At 38.3% G+C, this 15,840-nt stretch overlaps 1 protein-coding gene across 1 annotated transcript; it reads right to left on the reverse strand.

The window, feature by feature from the left end:
• Positions 1–2,794: 2,794 nt before the first annotated feature.
• Positions 2,795–15,436, reverse strand: NUP43 (nucleoporin 43). The gene is made up of 8 exons (XM_007086885.3): positions 15,268–15,436; positions 14,827–14,949; positions 13,911–13,988; positions 11,577–11,757; positions 8,915–9,050; positions 7,295–7,446; positions 4,686–4,808; positions 2,795–4,162 (listed from the first exon to the last, which is right to left on the reverse strand). Exons 1-8 carry the CDS (start codon positions 15,385–15,387, stop codon positions 3,933–3,935), a joined length of 1,143 nt encoding a protein of 380 aa, XP_007086947.2. The 5' UTR covers positions 15,388–15,436; the 3' UTR covers positions 2,795–3,932.
• Positions 15,437–15,840: the final 404 nt, after the last annotated feature.

A 15,840-nucleotide genomic window follows, 5' to 3' on the forward strand; every position in this document is an offset into this window, starting at 1 on the left:
TGTACATTGCCACTTAACATGGTGGTTCAGAAGATACTGATGAAATAGTTTGAATACTTGCTTGTCAATAGTTTGGATACTTGCTTCAGACATCCCCAGGTTTCTTATCTGTAAAACTAGAGCATTGCTACTGCTTCAGACCATGTAACTAGTCTGGGCTAGGTATCATATTGTTACCATAAGCTTAAATGAAGCCTTAATATGAACTATACGCTAATGAACGTGGTATTCTTCATGGACAAGATTCTAGAATGGATTACTAAAAGGATGTTTCAACAATACTATGAAATAGCAGTGTTACAAAGGAAAAGGAATTTTTCAACTTTGCAACATTTTTGATGGGATAGCTATGTTTCTCCACAGCAACTTTGTGAAACAAGATAAATAAATGGGGCTGAATGTCAGTAAATTAGGTTGGCTTATAAAGATTTCAGTAACTGTAGCCAAATACCAATGATTCACGTGTCACTGATAATTGGAAGGACTCAAGGAGTAGGCCTATGCACTTCAGTACATTTATCCTATCTCCTAACCAATGGGGGAGACTGTAGAACATTACAAGCAACTCTGGAAATCATCAGCTTCTGCTGAAAACATTCAAAAGAGATTGTTAGTTCTTTCCTCTATGGAAATAAGATTTGTCTTTGTAGAACAGGGATTGACCTCTAGTAAGGATCAAAGTCATCGACATTAATTCAAGAATAGGGGAAGCATAGTATAATAGACGTGTAAAAAAGGCTAACGGTTTAAGTTCAACTAGTCAGCAGTCTAACTGAACAAACGTCAGAATAGTGAAAATAAGCTAAGACAGCATTACAAAGGAATATTGTACCAAGAACCAGGATGGTTAAGATTTCTGTCGGACTCTGAGCAAAGCAGACACCACCCGGGAAAGTGTTCATTTTGCAAGTCACACTTTAATGATGGTCTTTGGCAAATGGAAGTATTTTTTCCAAAGGAAAACATGATTGTGAGGTTAGTTCAGCTCACTCTGCACCGATTCAGTGTTTGCCATGGACCAGACATTGTATTAAACGCTGTTAATACAACATGCCCTGTTCTCGAGCATGTGGTCCAATAGACACTGGCTGCTAATACAGCTGCAAGCACAGCACAGGCTCTTAAAGCAGAGTATGATTTTTGTCTGAGGCCAGGGAAGGCTTTCTTGAGAATATGACATCAAAAAGGAGTTTGGAAGGGTTAGGATTTAGCCAAGGACAAGAAATACTGGGAAGAAAGGCTTTGCCCATTAGAAACCATTGAAGAGATTAAAAAAGTTTACCCCAACAAGCTAGGGTATGTAGTTCTGAATACCTGAATATCTGATGAAAGATTACATTTTTTTGTGGCTCCCAGGAAGACAAACGAAAGCCAAGTTTCAGTTGAGTATATGAAAATGAATTTATTTAGTGAAACCTTATACCAAAGCACCCCAACATGATGCAAATTCAGTAAATTGATTGGTGATTGGCTATCTCACAGTAGGATCACATGATTGTTTTCATTAACCCACAATAACATGACTCTTACCTTTTTTTTTTTTTTACAGGATTGTTTTCTATTCCATCCATACACTAAAACCCTGCCATAAGGCTACATCAATAAGAGCTGTCCAAGTGAGGAGAGACTGCATTGGGAAATAGGAAACTTTATCACAGTATATTGTCAAGGGCAGGCTGGATGATAATTTGTTGCGAATGCTCTGAAAGTGACAGTTAAATTTAGGTTAGAGATGCTCTCCAAGGTACCTTCCACCTCTGAGATCCTGCGGCCTTCAGAAGAAACTATTTGATAGCTTCGTGAATACAGGCAGTGACAATGAACAAATTTATAAATTAGGGTTTTTATTTATACTACATAAAGCTTATGTTTCTTATTAAATCTGAGAACCCCTCAGTTGATAGGAAATGTATCACTGTTCAAATATACTTTCTTTTACTCATGGTTACAAATACTCTTAAAACAAAGCAAAGATTCAACCTTGAAACTTGTTTCCAGCCCAAGCTAGTGTTCTAAGCCTACACATCTGGCTCCCTCCCTCTATCAATTATTTACTATAACAATCTAGGGAAATTGCATATATTGCTGCTGGAAACAAGAGAATGGTACTAGCAACATACATGAATCCTTTCAACTTTTTAGCAGCCTATAATGCAGAGGAAAGCAAAGGCATAGCAAGCTTACCACTCACTGTGCATGAAAAATGTGGGCCCAGGAGCTAGTCCTCCAAGAGGGATATCAACTCAGGGCCCACTCAGAGCACGGGTGGTAGCCTGCTGGATGGGAGAATGCCCGGAGGGTAAAGAAAGGGACACTGAGATTTGCGCTGCAGCAAGATATTTACATAAAGGGAAATAGTCAACGGAAAATTAATAGCTCTGTTGTTATTATGGAAACCATGTGATTACTGCTGGGGAATGTATTTCGATAAATATAACATGATATATTTCATTTTTAACAAATTACACACACACATTGATGGATGGAAAAGGGAATGAAAAGACTATGAATTGTCTCTGTTTAACATTATAAGCACTTACAATTTTCTTTTGCCTTTTTTTCCTGTAATGAATTACTTTTGTAATGACAGAAAATCTTAAAAATTAGTCTCAGAAATAAAACTATAAACATTAAAAATTCCTATGGCAACATTTTCTTCTGATTCTTTGCAATTCAAGTTACTAATTATATCAAATATTTTTGAGACAAATATATATAAAAAAGTGGATTACATTTATGTATTCCATTTAAAAATGTTGACAAAAAACCCCAAACCAAAAGCCCTGAGGTAAGGTGGGATTAAAAAATTGAAAATATTTATTAGGACAGAAAAACAAAACTTTACCATAATTACTACCACTGGAATTATAAATAAAGTAAATGAATACATGCTCCAAGAGCTTAATAGCAGTGATTTGTCATTAAAGTCTTGATGTTCAATAACACATTTAATTTAACAAACTTTGAAAAGACAAAGTTACTAAATTGTCTTTAGGCACTACACATTAACCTGAAACTAATGGAACATTTTGTCAACTATACTCAAAACAAACAAAAGAAAACACTACAAGTTAGGTCATCGTTAGCACTGTAGATAAAGACAGACATCAAAAGAGTAAAGACATCTTTACTCTTATCACATCATCATACTAGTCTTATACACGTGATCTTCAAATTTCAGTTTGGAAGTTGGATCACTTATCAATGTCAAATTCTGTTTTATTGCACAATGTCCAGTTTGGCAATTTTGAACAACGTTGTAAAACTAAACAAAAGTAAAAATCCTTAGGAAAAATGTACTTTTTTCAAGAAAAATGAAGTTGGGTCCAAGCAGTTGATATAGTTCTGTTCAAACCTACTCTAACCTGTCCTAACACTTTCCTTTAAAAAAATGTGAACACTACAAAAAAATTGTCATTTTTGTTCTATTCAATTCTTTATGAAGAAGTCTATTAAACTTATTAAGGAAAGAAAATGTGGAAGGGCTGAAGAAAATATCTACAATATAAAGGATAAACATCAACATTGCTAGTGCCACCAGGGAGGGGCATATCCCTCACACTGTCAATAAAAAGGACAGGAACCTGTTGGTGGTTTGAGAATATTAAGTCTCACAACATCAAAAATGAAGAGCTGGGTCCACGAGCTGTCCAGAACAGCCTGTTTGAAGGCAGTGTCTACATCAGCAAAAGGATCCCTCTAATATTCTTCTACATGTTCCAATTCTCTTCTCACCAGTCATCTATCAGACTCTACGACTATGAGGGGAACATTCAACTGACAAAAACCAACGCTGGTCATCAACATCAACAATAGGTGACTGAAGCTTCCTCTGCCAATTTCACATTTTCCAATCATAAAAATACGCATAGAAGTGGTAATTCAAAAGGCTAACTATATGCTTTACCTGAAATCATGTAACTACAGTATTTTCATGAAAAAAGTTGTCTAGTAACATAAATTGCTTCTGCATCAGTTCCACAAACAAGACAAGGACCTAAAACATCCAAACTGTTTACAGACAAAGTCCTGCTGGGAAGCAAGCTTGTGATTTCAATACGGTCTTTTGCAGGATCAGTGCTGAGCCAGGAGCTTATAAGAGACTGGTGAACATTAGCCTGGTTACTAATGCTGTGAGACAAAAAAGTGCTACTTCTTCCTCCTGTGAGAAAAGAAAAGAGAAGGGGAAAACAGCTTTCAAGACCAATTTTGTATTAGGAAACATCTGAAATTCTACTGATATTGTTAAAAGGCTAGGCTTTAAACTTTATTCTCAGAATAACAGAGTGATAAATCCATTATCACACATCACCATTTTTGACCAAATGCACATTCAGTGATATTAAATGCTCGCATTTCCATGGGACAATATGGATATCAGATTTGAAGTCGTTAGGCAAGGCAGATTTTGACTGTCTTTCTGTTGATTATTTAATGGACAGTCTCAGAAACGTAGCATGAAAACCTCTGGCTGTGCGAAGTTAGCCAGTTTCTGACATTTGTGGTCATCAGCAGTACAGCAGTAAGCAGCTGACAGATTTCAAGCCCTGATACTAGAATTTACCCTGAGGCAGAAGAATGGAAACATTCTGTCATCCTTTAACGTTAAAAATCTGAGAATTTCTAGTATGGTATTTGAAACTATAACAAAATTACACACAAGAATCTTCATTAAACCCTTTTACCTTGGTTAAACAGTGATGATTTTTCAGGTACATCTGTGGAGGCGTCCCAATGCCAGAGGGATCCATCCTCAGAACAAGTAAATAGATGATCTGGGTTGGATGGGTGAAAGTGAACTTCCCACACTAAAAGATAAGAACCAAGAAGCTAATTCCTGTGCAGATTGGTTGAACAAACTTTAAAACCCAGTCTCTATGCATCATCTTCCATTAACTCCACTACATACCTTCAACCCCCAAGTGTGTGATAAAAATCAAAGGCTTCAGAATTAAAGAAAAGACACAATATAATTCTCCAAATGGCTATAACATGTAGATAGGATAAAGAAGCCAAGTAAATCTACTTGTGTATTGGGCCAGCAAATGAATGAAAATAAAGGCTAACCATTTGACCTATTACATTTTTTTAATGTTTATTTATTGAGAGAGAGAGAGAGAGAGAGAGAGAGAGAGAGAGAGAGAGAGAACCCACGCACACACATCTCAGGGAGGGGCAGAGAGCAAGGAAGAGAGAGAATCCCAAGCAGGCTTCTTGCTGTCAGTGCAGAGCCCAATGTGGGTCTTTGATCCCACAAACCTCCAGATCATGACCTGAGCTGAAATCATGAGTTGGACACTTAACAGAGTCACCCAGGTGCCCCAACCTATTACATCTTTTTATGGAAAAGTATGACAATGGGAGAATTCTAAAAGTATTTTTTTTTTTTCAACGTTTATTTATTTTTGGGACAGAGAGAGACAGAGCATGAACGGGGGAGGGGCAGAGAGAGGGAGATGCAGAATCGGAAATAGGCTCCAGGCTCTGAGCCATCAGCCCAGAGCCCGACGCGGGGCTTGAACTCACGGACGGCGAGATCGTGACCTGGCTGAAGTCGGACGCCCAACCGACTGTGCCACCCAGGAGCCCCTAAAAGTATTTTAATTGTAAGTTCTCTTATTTTTAATGCTTGTGTCATTAACATATGAAGGTTCTATTACTGGAAAGACTGAGAGAGAAGACCATAAAAGTAATATGCAAATGAATTTCGACTTTGCTTCATGTCAGGATTCCGGATAATTCTGGTATATATCACAGAAATAGCAACTAGCTCCTAGCAAACTAAAACCTAGCAATGTTCCCAGAATCTGGACTCAGTTTCAGATGGAGGGCTATTAAGAAGCCAATTTGGGATTTAGGACCCCTCAAGTTCTAAAACTTTAAGAGAACTTCCCGTGTCAAAAGACAAATGGGAGCCAATGACTGGCCAGGACGCCTTAGGAAATTATCTGCAGTGTGCAGATAAAACAGGTAGTGTGAACACGAGTTCAGTGATTCTGGATTAGAAGCTTAAAGAGACAGCATAGAAGGTGCCCAGGGCATAGCATATAAAGTTATTATAAGGCACATACTTGCAACCTGGCAATTCTCATTCTGACCATTACCACAATTAAGCATCATGCCACAGAACATAAAAAGCTCACCTTCTTCAGGAAAGCATGTTCTGGGCAAATTCCTATGTAAAATACATTGATACTGTTTCATTAAGACATAGTGAAACGAAACAGCCTGTAGAGCCAGAAGCAGAATGTACAAACCTAGATTCTTAAATATTTATTTTCAAAATGGAAAACAAACCTCTATACTAACATCATATTTCCTTTCTAGCCAAGAGTCAGGATGAATCAAAAGAATACATCACAATCTACTACATTTCTGTATATTGCTCAGCAATGCAGTCTAGCAGTTAAAAAAGGGGCTCGAAGAAGAGATCTGAAAGTCTGTAATTTTACTACCACTGGCTTAGTCAACATCAGATTCTGTGAGGACATAACCTATTTCTTTTTATTTCTTTTTTTTTTTTTCCTGGGCATGGTTATAATTAGAAGAGGCAAAATAATTCTATCCTTTTATTTGCTTCTTGAATATAAACTTAAAAGTCATTTATCTTTCCAAGGTAATAATGTGATACTTAAACTGAGAAGTTGCAATATTGGTGTGTTTGTTCTTTTGTACTTTTACTCAAGTAGGGCTTAATATAAACCTCTCAAGTCAGAATTTAAAACTGTAACCCAGTCATGGTATCAAAGATGGTGATAAAACGAAAAATTTCTATGCAGTCAACAACTCCCCACTAAAATCAAAAGATGAACAACAAAAAAAAGACAAGATCCTCTATCTACCGCTCTTTTTAAAAAACAAAACAGGTACAACAAAAAATTGAAGAACACACAGATTAGCAAATATTAATAATGATGGCCTACATTTGCATGGGAAAAGGGTATCCTCTCATAGGCAATATAAACTGGTATTATCTTTATGTATAACAGTTTGATAACATGTATTGCAACTTTAAAATTATGCAAACATTATGGGTCATTGATTCTACTTCTAAAGAATTACCCGAAGAAAATAAGGGCATAAAGATGAACATGTAAGAATAATCACTGTGGTTTTGGATATAATATTGAAAACATATGTTGAAGGACCTAAACGTCAAATGAAAAGTGATTAATTATTACACAGTTATACAATGCAGCCAAAAGCTACAACGTAAAATGATCCATATGTATCGTTACAGAAAGCTGCCTACATTAGTACCCAACAAAAACTTGTGCATCTCCATAGCACTTACTTTCAGCTTCGTGAGCTTTCAGCAGAGACACAGGCATAGTACCTTGTCTAACATCCCAAATACTCAGCATTCCATCCTGGCCACCGGTGGCTACCACATGCTGCTGGTTGGGATGTCTATCAACACAGTGGAGGGGCACTCGGTCACCAGTCCTTTTGTGGGAGATACAATGACATCAAACATGCTGTCAAGTAGAATTTATCTTTGCACAATCCATGAAAACATGTTTCCCTCTAGTAACTAAATGATGGCCTCTGTGGCCTGAGCCACTGGTTGAACTTAAATTGTGTCCAAAAATTGAGTGCATTAAATATGTTTCCAAATACTAGAACTCTGGGAGGGAATTAAAGGCCAAAGTAATTTATTCTCTCTACAATTTGGAGACATAAGGAGCAAGATCATCTGATGGTAAGATGTGCAAACATATTTCCATTTCTTGGCATTTTAGAAACATTATGTGTCAACTAAACAGGACAGTGTTTACTTCTACCTTATTTAATATTTTGTTTATACAATTATTTTCAGTTTGACACATTCTATATTCCTCTTTTCTAATTTTTTAAAATGAAAAGTGCATTTTATTTTTTTCGGACATTTTATTTTTATTTATTTATTTTTAAAATATAATTTATTGTCAAATTGACTAACATACAGTGTGTACAGGGTGCTCTTGGTCTTGGGGGTGGATTCCTATGGTTCATCGCTTATATACAACACCCAGTGCTCATCCCAACAAGTGCCCTCCTCAATGCCCATCACCCATTTTCCTCTCTCCCCCTGCCCCCCATCAATCCTCAGTTTGTACTCTGTATCTAAGAGTCTCTTATGGTTTGACTATTCTTTTTTTTTTTTAATGTTTATTTATTTTTGAGAAAGTGACAGAGCATGAGTGGGAGAGGGGCAGAGAGAGAGGGACAGGCAGAATCTGAAACAGGCTCCAGGCTCTGAGCGGTCAGCAAAGAGCCCCATGCGGGGCTCAAACTCATGAACTGCAAGATCATGACCTGAACTGACTGAGCCACCCAGGTGCCCCGACACATTCTATATTCTTAGAGAAAATAGCACACACAGGGGATTTTTGCTCAGAAAAAAATATCTTGGATTGTATTTTTTTTAATAGTTACTATCAGTAGCATCAATTGTTGAGCAAAAATAAATTCCCCATTAAATGATACAAACTTCAGAGATAAAGGCTCTGAATCAATACAAAAATATTTACTAAATGCAGCACAGGAATCCCAAGCCCATCAAATTATACTTGCTTTATCAAATTTAATTAGTGATCATTCTCTCTTCAAATGCAATTAAATACAATATTGTTTAAAATCAGTTACTACGGGGCAGCTGGGTGCTCAGTCGGTTAAGCATCCGACTTCAGCTCAGGACATGATCTCGCAGCTTGTGATTTCGGACCCCATGTCAGGTTCTGTGCTGAAAGCTCAGAGCCTGGAGCCTGCTTGGGATTTTGTGTCTTCCTCTCTCTGCCCCTCCCCGGCTCATGCTCGCGCGCTCTCTCTCTCTCTCTCAAAAATAAACACTAAAAAAATTTAAAGTCAGTTGCTATAAACAATCAAACGTTAACTATGTATTACACTACTGACATTACAAATGAAAACTTACAGTGATAGTATCTGAGAGGGCTCATTTCCTTGTTTTCTGAAATCCCATATTTTTAACTGCCCAATTGAATTTACTGTAAGAATCTCAGGAGTTCGAAGGAAGGTTACAGCATGGAGCGTACTGCTATCTGCGTTGTCTACAAATTAAGAAAACAGTAGTGCCTGTTAAGAAGTCCTTTTTTTCCAGGAAAATCTTAAATCACATTCCTTCTATTAATTGAACTATTACAAGTGAACTTTTAAATGAATCAGTTTAATTTCTATAGTAAAAAGGAACAGTAATATATACATTAAAATAGACTCTCCTTTGATAGAAAAATGGTATCACTCATAAAACATGTTTTCTGCATAAAGGGCTGAATTTTGACATATTTCTCTATTCCACTTTAGATTATTACCCTCCATTGCTGAGATAGATTTCAAGTTCCTCTCTATCCAATTTTATACCTTCCACTAGTGGTTAAGCCAGCAACTCCAAACCTCAGGGCTTCCTATAGAAGCCTTCCTATAGAGCTCATTCTGAACTTGTGTCATCTGGCTGACTCATCTCAAATCTGTTCATCCTTAGGGGCACCTGGCTGGCTCACTTGGTAGAGCGTGCAACTCTTAATCTCAAGGTTATAAGTTTAAGCCCCATGCTGGGTGTAGAGATTACTTAAAAATAGAATCTTAAAAAAAAAAAAAAATCAATTCATCTTTTGTTTCATCAACTCTCTGCTCCGTGAAGTCCTTCCAGACTGGTATACCGGTCCTTTTCCTTTTCCTAGAGTGTTTAAGTTTATATCACATAATTTAGCATATACTTTTGTGATACTCCTCCAAACTCCAGGCAATCGTCCTTAACAGTTAAATAAGTATACCTCAGAACTCAAAAGAATAATAAACAACACAACTGATTCATGGGCTCAGTCCACGGAAGTTCTGATTCAGGTGTCGGGCGGTGGGTTGTTGAAACTCTCATCAGGCAAGTCTACGTGAAGCATAGTTGAGAATTACTGTACTAGAATAATCCTTCTAAAGCATGACAGGGAGGATAACATCCCCTTGCTCAAAAAGTTTCAATGGCTCTCGAGGTGTCCACCTAACAAAATGTTACCTCTGCAGCTGCACATTAGACTTCACAACCCGGTCCCAATTCACGTTTCTTGTGAATTCAGGTGTGAGGTGGTATCTCGCTGTGGTTTTGATTTGTATTTCCCTGATGATGAGTGATGTGGAGCATTTTTTCATGTGTCACCTCTCCTATAGTAGTATCTAAAGTTGGGCTAAACTACACTTTTTGTCATTCTCTCAATGGACTTATCCTGTCCCCACATTATTCCCTTTGTCTGGTGTGCCATCTTTCAGTAATATTTGTGGCTTAGAACCTAGTTTAAATTAATTGCCACTTGCTCCTCAAGTCTTTACTTGGTAATCTCCTCCAGCCAAACCAAACCAAACAAAACAAAAAACCAAAAGTTTATTTTTCCTTTGTAGTCACTCATTCATATGTGCCTTATCGACCTATCATCTTGTAAAGAGATCTTACTTTGTTATCTAAGGGATACAGGTGTGCTGTTTCAAAGGGGCACATGCACCCCAACGTTTATAGCAGCACTATCAACAACAGCCAAAGTACGGAAAGAGCCCAAATGTCCATCTATGGATGAATGGATAAAGAAGATGTGGTATATACATACAATGGAGTATTTAAAAAAAAAAAAAATTTTTTTTTTAACGTTCATTTATTTTTGAGACAGAGACAGAGCGTGAACGGGGGAGGGGCAGAGAGAGAGGGACACACAGAATCCGAAGCAGGCTCCAGACTCTGAGCCATCAGCCCAGAGCCCGGCGCGGGGCTCGAACCCACGGACCGCGAGATCGTGACCTGAGCTGAAGTCGGACGCTTAACCGACTGAGCCACCCAGGTGCCCCTATATACAATGGGGTATTACTTGCCAATCAAAAAGAATGAAATCTTGCCATCTGTAACAACATGGATGGAAATAGAGAGTATAATGCTAAGTGAATTTAGTTAGAGAAAGACAAATATAATATGACTTCACTCATATGAGGACTTCAAGACACAAAACAGATGAACATAGGGAAGGGAAGCAAAAATAATATAAAAACAGGGAGGGGGACAAAACATAAGAGACTCTTAAATATAATAGAACAAATAGAGAGTTGCTGGAGGGGTGTGGGAGGGTGGATAGGCTAAATGGGTATGGGGCATTAAGGAATCTACTCCTGAAATCATTGTTGCACTATATGCTAACTAACTTGGATATAAATTAAAACAAATAAGTTATTAACAAAATGTAAAAAAAAAAAAAAATCTTTGTACATTTTTACATCCTTCAAACACAGCACTGTGTTTACTTAGCACATGGTAGTTGCTTAATATGCTATAATTAACAATTAATATATTAAAATATATGTTAATAACTTATTAAAAACTTAAAAGTTTATTTATTATTGAGAGACAGGGAGAGACAGAGCATGAGCATGAGAGGGGTAAAGAGAGGCAGAAACGCAGAATCCAAAGCAGGCTCCAGGCTCTGAGCTGTCAGCACAGAGCCCGACACAGGGCAACTCACAAACTATGAGATCATGACCTGAGCTGAAGTCAGACACTTAACTGACTGAGCCACCCAGGCGCCCCAAAATAGGATTTTTCTTACCTATGGTTCTTACAGCCTCCTTGTGATCAGCTCTGAAGAGATTTATTCGACCATCTTCTCCAACTGTGACAATTTCTGGGTTGTCGCACACAACACCCGTGCATGGCGCACTGCTACGGGAAGGACTGCCCGGACCTGTGTGGTAGTGAGCTGTGGTCCACTGCTGGCTGACTGACAGAGTCTAGGTGTCAGAAGTGGGAATACGATTAATCAAAGCAAAGCCCTAAAAACTAGCACTTTCCCCTGAATAAAGACTATTTTAAAATTCTGTCTCACACCCTTCTAGACAAAGAGTAACTTTCTCCTTTTTCCTTTGTATTTCTGAGTACTAAAGCTTAGAAACTACTTTCATCAAAGCTCTGTGTACACTGGGTTAGATTAAAAAAGAATGTTACTCAATAATACAGTAGAACCTTGGGTAAGTAGTAACTTGCTCTGCGTTCTGTGAGTGTTCCACATGACAAACATTTCTAATAAATTTTAACTTGATAAACGAGTGTTGTCTTGCAATACGAGTAATACAGGACGCCAAACATCCCATGATCACAACTAAGCCAACGGTTCTTCTCTCTTGCACGCGTGCCTGAGGGGCAGGATTGTGGGTGATTGTCTTCCGTGCTCAAATGCTTGGTTTCAGGCCATGGTGTTTGGCAGAAAATCAGTGATTTTTCAGAATGCTGGAAGGTGCCCACAAACTGGCACTAGGGTATTTTTTGTCACTTCAAAGCATCTATGGACAGTCCTTTACTTTTTCATACAAGAGTAAGCTTAGGAATGCTTTGCTTCATTCTACATCATTGAATAGGTTTCTTGTTAAAGTTGCACAAAAAGAAAAAGATTTCACTGAGCCAACAGATAGCAGTGATTCTGTTAGTGAAAGTGAAAGTTATCCTACACAATAACGCTCCTCTCTCTTGTCTCCCTCACACCAGCCACAAAGGTTTTCAAAGGTAAGTGCAGGTTCATTTATTTTTCTTTATATTTTGTATTAATTTTATTATTTTGTATTATATTACAGTATTGTAATCATTTTTATGTATTTTTGGGTTGTGGAATGAATCATCTCAGTTTCCATTATTTCTTATGGGGAAATCTGCTTTGATACACAAGTGCTTTGGACTACAACTATGTTTCCAAAACGAATTACGCTCCCAAACCAGTTTTACTGTATCTCAAATATCTCAAATTAAAGATATGGTTTTAGTTATGTCTTTTTTTTTTAAAGATTTTCTTTTTTTAAAGTAATCTCTATACCTAATGTGGGGCTTGAACCTACACTCCCAAGGTCAAGAGTCACATGCTGTACTGAGTCAGACAGACACCCCAGAGAGTTAGGTGCTCAAAAGCAACTCTAAATTCTTAAGGGAATTAGCCAACATCTGAGAAATAAACCTCTATAGCATTTTCTAAGTGGCCTCATTAAGAAAACTACTTAAAAAGATCTGGGTCTTATATTTACTAAGCATGTTTATTTGGAAAATGACCTTTATTAATCTGAAAATCTAAACAAACACTCTTTTCCAGCAACTTAAAACCATTACTAGATATGGGGCTATTTTATCTTATTTATGTATTTATTTAAAAGTTTATTTATTTTTAGAGAGAGACAGAAGAGCAAGTGAGGGAGGGCAGAGGGGGAGGGGGAGGGAGGGGAGAGAGACAGACAGAGAGAGACAGAGAGAGACAGAGAGAGAGAGAGAGGGAGGAAGGATCCCAAGCAGGCTCCACGCTGTCAATGAAGAGCTCAATGCAGGCCTCAAATCCACAAACCATGAGATCATGATCTGAGATGAAACCAAGAGTCGGATGCTTAACCAACTGAGCCACCCAGGTGCCCCCACATGGGACTATTTTAAAGGACTGCCCTACCATTATGCTCTGAAGGTCAGTATTCAGACTTTTAATATACAAGGCATTGAAAAAAATGTCAAGTCTTCCTATAGTCTATCCTCTCCAATTAAAACCAAGGTTCTATTCACAGAAGCAAAGTAGCTGTTCCTGTTCTCACGATACCTGAGCTAGAAGGTGCTCTTTCTTTCTTTCTTTGACAGATCAGAATAGCAACTTAAGAGAGAAAATTATAGGAAAATTACTTGCCAGAATAATATACTGATAGGTCAGGACTAACAGAATTTAAAGATAACCAATTTCAGTAAAGGCTGACGCAAACCTGGTTCTAGACTTAGCCTACTAAAACATAGGTAATATGATACCTTCCCACTCCATATTTTGGGAGTATGAAACTTATTTGTGTCATTATTAAATACAGTCCTGTTTAGGCCCTTCTAAAAATAATTAAAATACAAATTCAGTTTTCAAGCAAAAATTCTTTACCTGGTTATTAGGATGGTGAAGGAAAACTGTTACACATCCTGTTGATGAAGCAGCTACAATTCTTTCCTGGTCAAAAAACTAAATAGAAAATTCCTGCTTGTTATAGATTCAGAAATATTGATAAGGAGGAAGCCCATTTGGTTAACCCAATTACTAGCATAACAATTTTAAAACGCAACGAGCCTATAAATGCTAAACAAATAAAATGTGATGATGGGTCTGAAAGTAAAAACCACTATTCAAACAAGAGGATTTTCATGAAGAATAAATAACAATTTTTCCCCCTAAACTCCTTTGCCTATAACTGATTTAATTTTGGACTGCTACCAGACAGGTTTAGAAAATAATCATTCTCAGAGTCAGGTAGCTTTCTATAGAAGAAAATGCAGGGAGTTTGAAGTCCTACAGATCAGGATTTGAAAACTTACTAATTCCATTCCCTCTACTTTACTGGCTTTGAGACATTGGCCAAGTTAAGTTCTCTAAGCCTTGGTACACCTTTAAAATGGAAGAAGTAATCTCCACTTAGGGGGTTGTGATAAGAATTCAAAAAGCAAAACCATACAAAGTGCCTTGCACAGTATTTGTCACTTAGTGACAAAGAACACTTGATTCACAAACATGTGATGAAAATTACATTACACTTATGTAAAGTTCCCAAAATAACGTTTGGCAAATAGATGGACAACTAATTAAACAAATCAAGATTAAAACGAAAACTGAGATGAAATCTGCACCCCCTTCCCCAGTTCTGATTCTGCTATTAAGTGGCTATACAATGTTGGCAAATCATAACCTATAGAGAACTCAGTTTCCTGTAAAGCCGGAATGAAACTAGACAAACTTTAAGGTCCTTTAGATATCTAATTACTCTCAGTTTTTTAAAAGTTAGCTTTTCGATATTACAAAGACTTACTTGTAAATCCATGACATCACCGTGGTGTTTGATATCACACAATAACTGATGTTCTCCTTCAAATCCTCCATCAGAGTCAACGTTCCCAAAATCTCCAATAGACCACAGCGAAACATAATTTTCCTGTAAAGCACAAAGTTTTCCCTTGAGATGAAATAAACGTCAAACTCTCGAAAATTAAAATTTGTATTGCTTTCAAAGCAACCTTGCTTTAAAAGCATCTCAGACAAATGGTAAGGTGATACTTCAAAGCACAAGAGATTCGAGGCTCAAGCACACCATCGATGGCTGAGGTACCCGACAACCGAGCCTCAGACACGAACTCGGGGGAGGGAGAAGGAGAGAGAAGCTAGAAGCCGAGAGCTCGCGCGCTCAACGCGGACGGCGCGGTTCCAGGAGAGACGGCGGAGGGAGGAACTTCCTGCCCGGGAATGGAGGTACCTCATTGTCCCAAGAGCCCGTAGCGAAGGTCTCGGCGGTCTGCAGGCTCCCCGGAGGTACCGGTCGCCACCGGGTTTTGCTGATTTTCTGAGACACAAACTTAGCATAAATCTCCTCCATGCCAAAAGCAACCGCTGCAGATACAGCAAGAGGCACCACGCGCGCCTCTCAGTCCCGCCCCTTCCCGCGGAGTCCTGATTGGATCGGACGTTACCAAACGGACGGTGGCTGCGGAGAGCCAATTCTCTTCCATGGGAGTGTGGTAACCACCAAACCCAAAGTGGAAGGAAATTGGGGCGCCCTTCCTCACCAATATGGCTCTGAACAGAGTCCAGTCAGTATAGGAACACTAAAACAGTGCACTTGTGCAATAACTGCAATATAAAGCAAATTTAAGGGGCGCTTGGGTGGCTCTGTTAAGCGTCCAACTGCAGCTCAGCTCGTGATCTCAGGGTTTGTGAGTTCTATCCTGCATCAGGCTCTGTGCTGACAGCTCAGAGGCTGGAGCTTGCTTCAGATTCTGTGTCTCCCTCTTTCTCCGCCTCTTCCCCTCTCATGCTGTGTGTGTGTCTG

The sequence above is a fragment of the Panthera tigris genome, chromosome B2, assembly GCF_018350195.1.
Source record: "Panthera tigris isolate Pti1 chromosome B2, P.tigris_Pti1_mat1.1, whole genome shotgun sequence".
Lineage (NCBI taxonomy): Eukaryota > Metazoa > Chordata > Mammalia > Carnivora > Felidae > Panthera > Panthera tigris.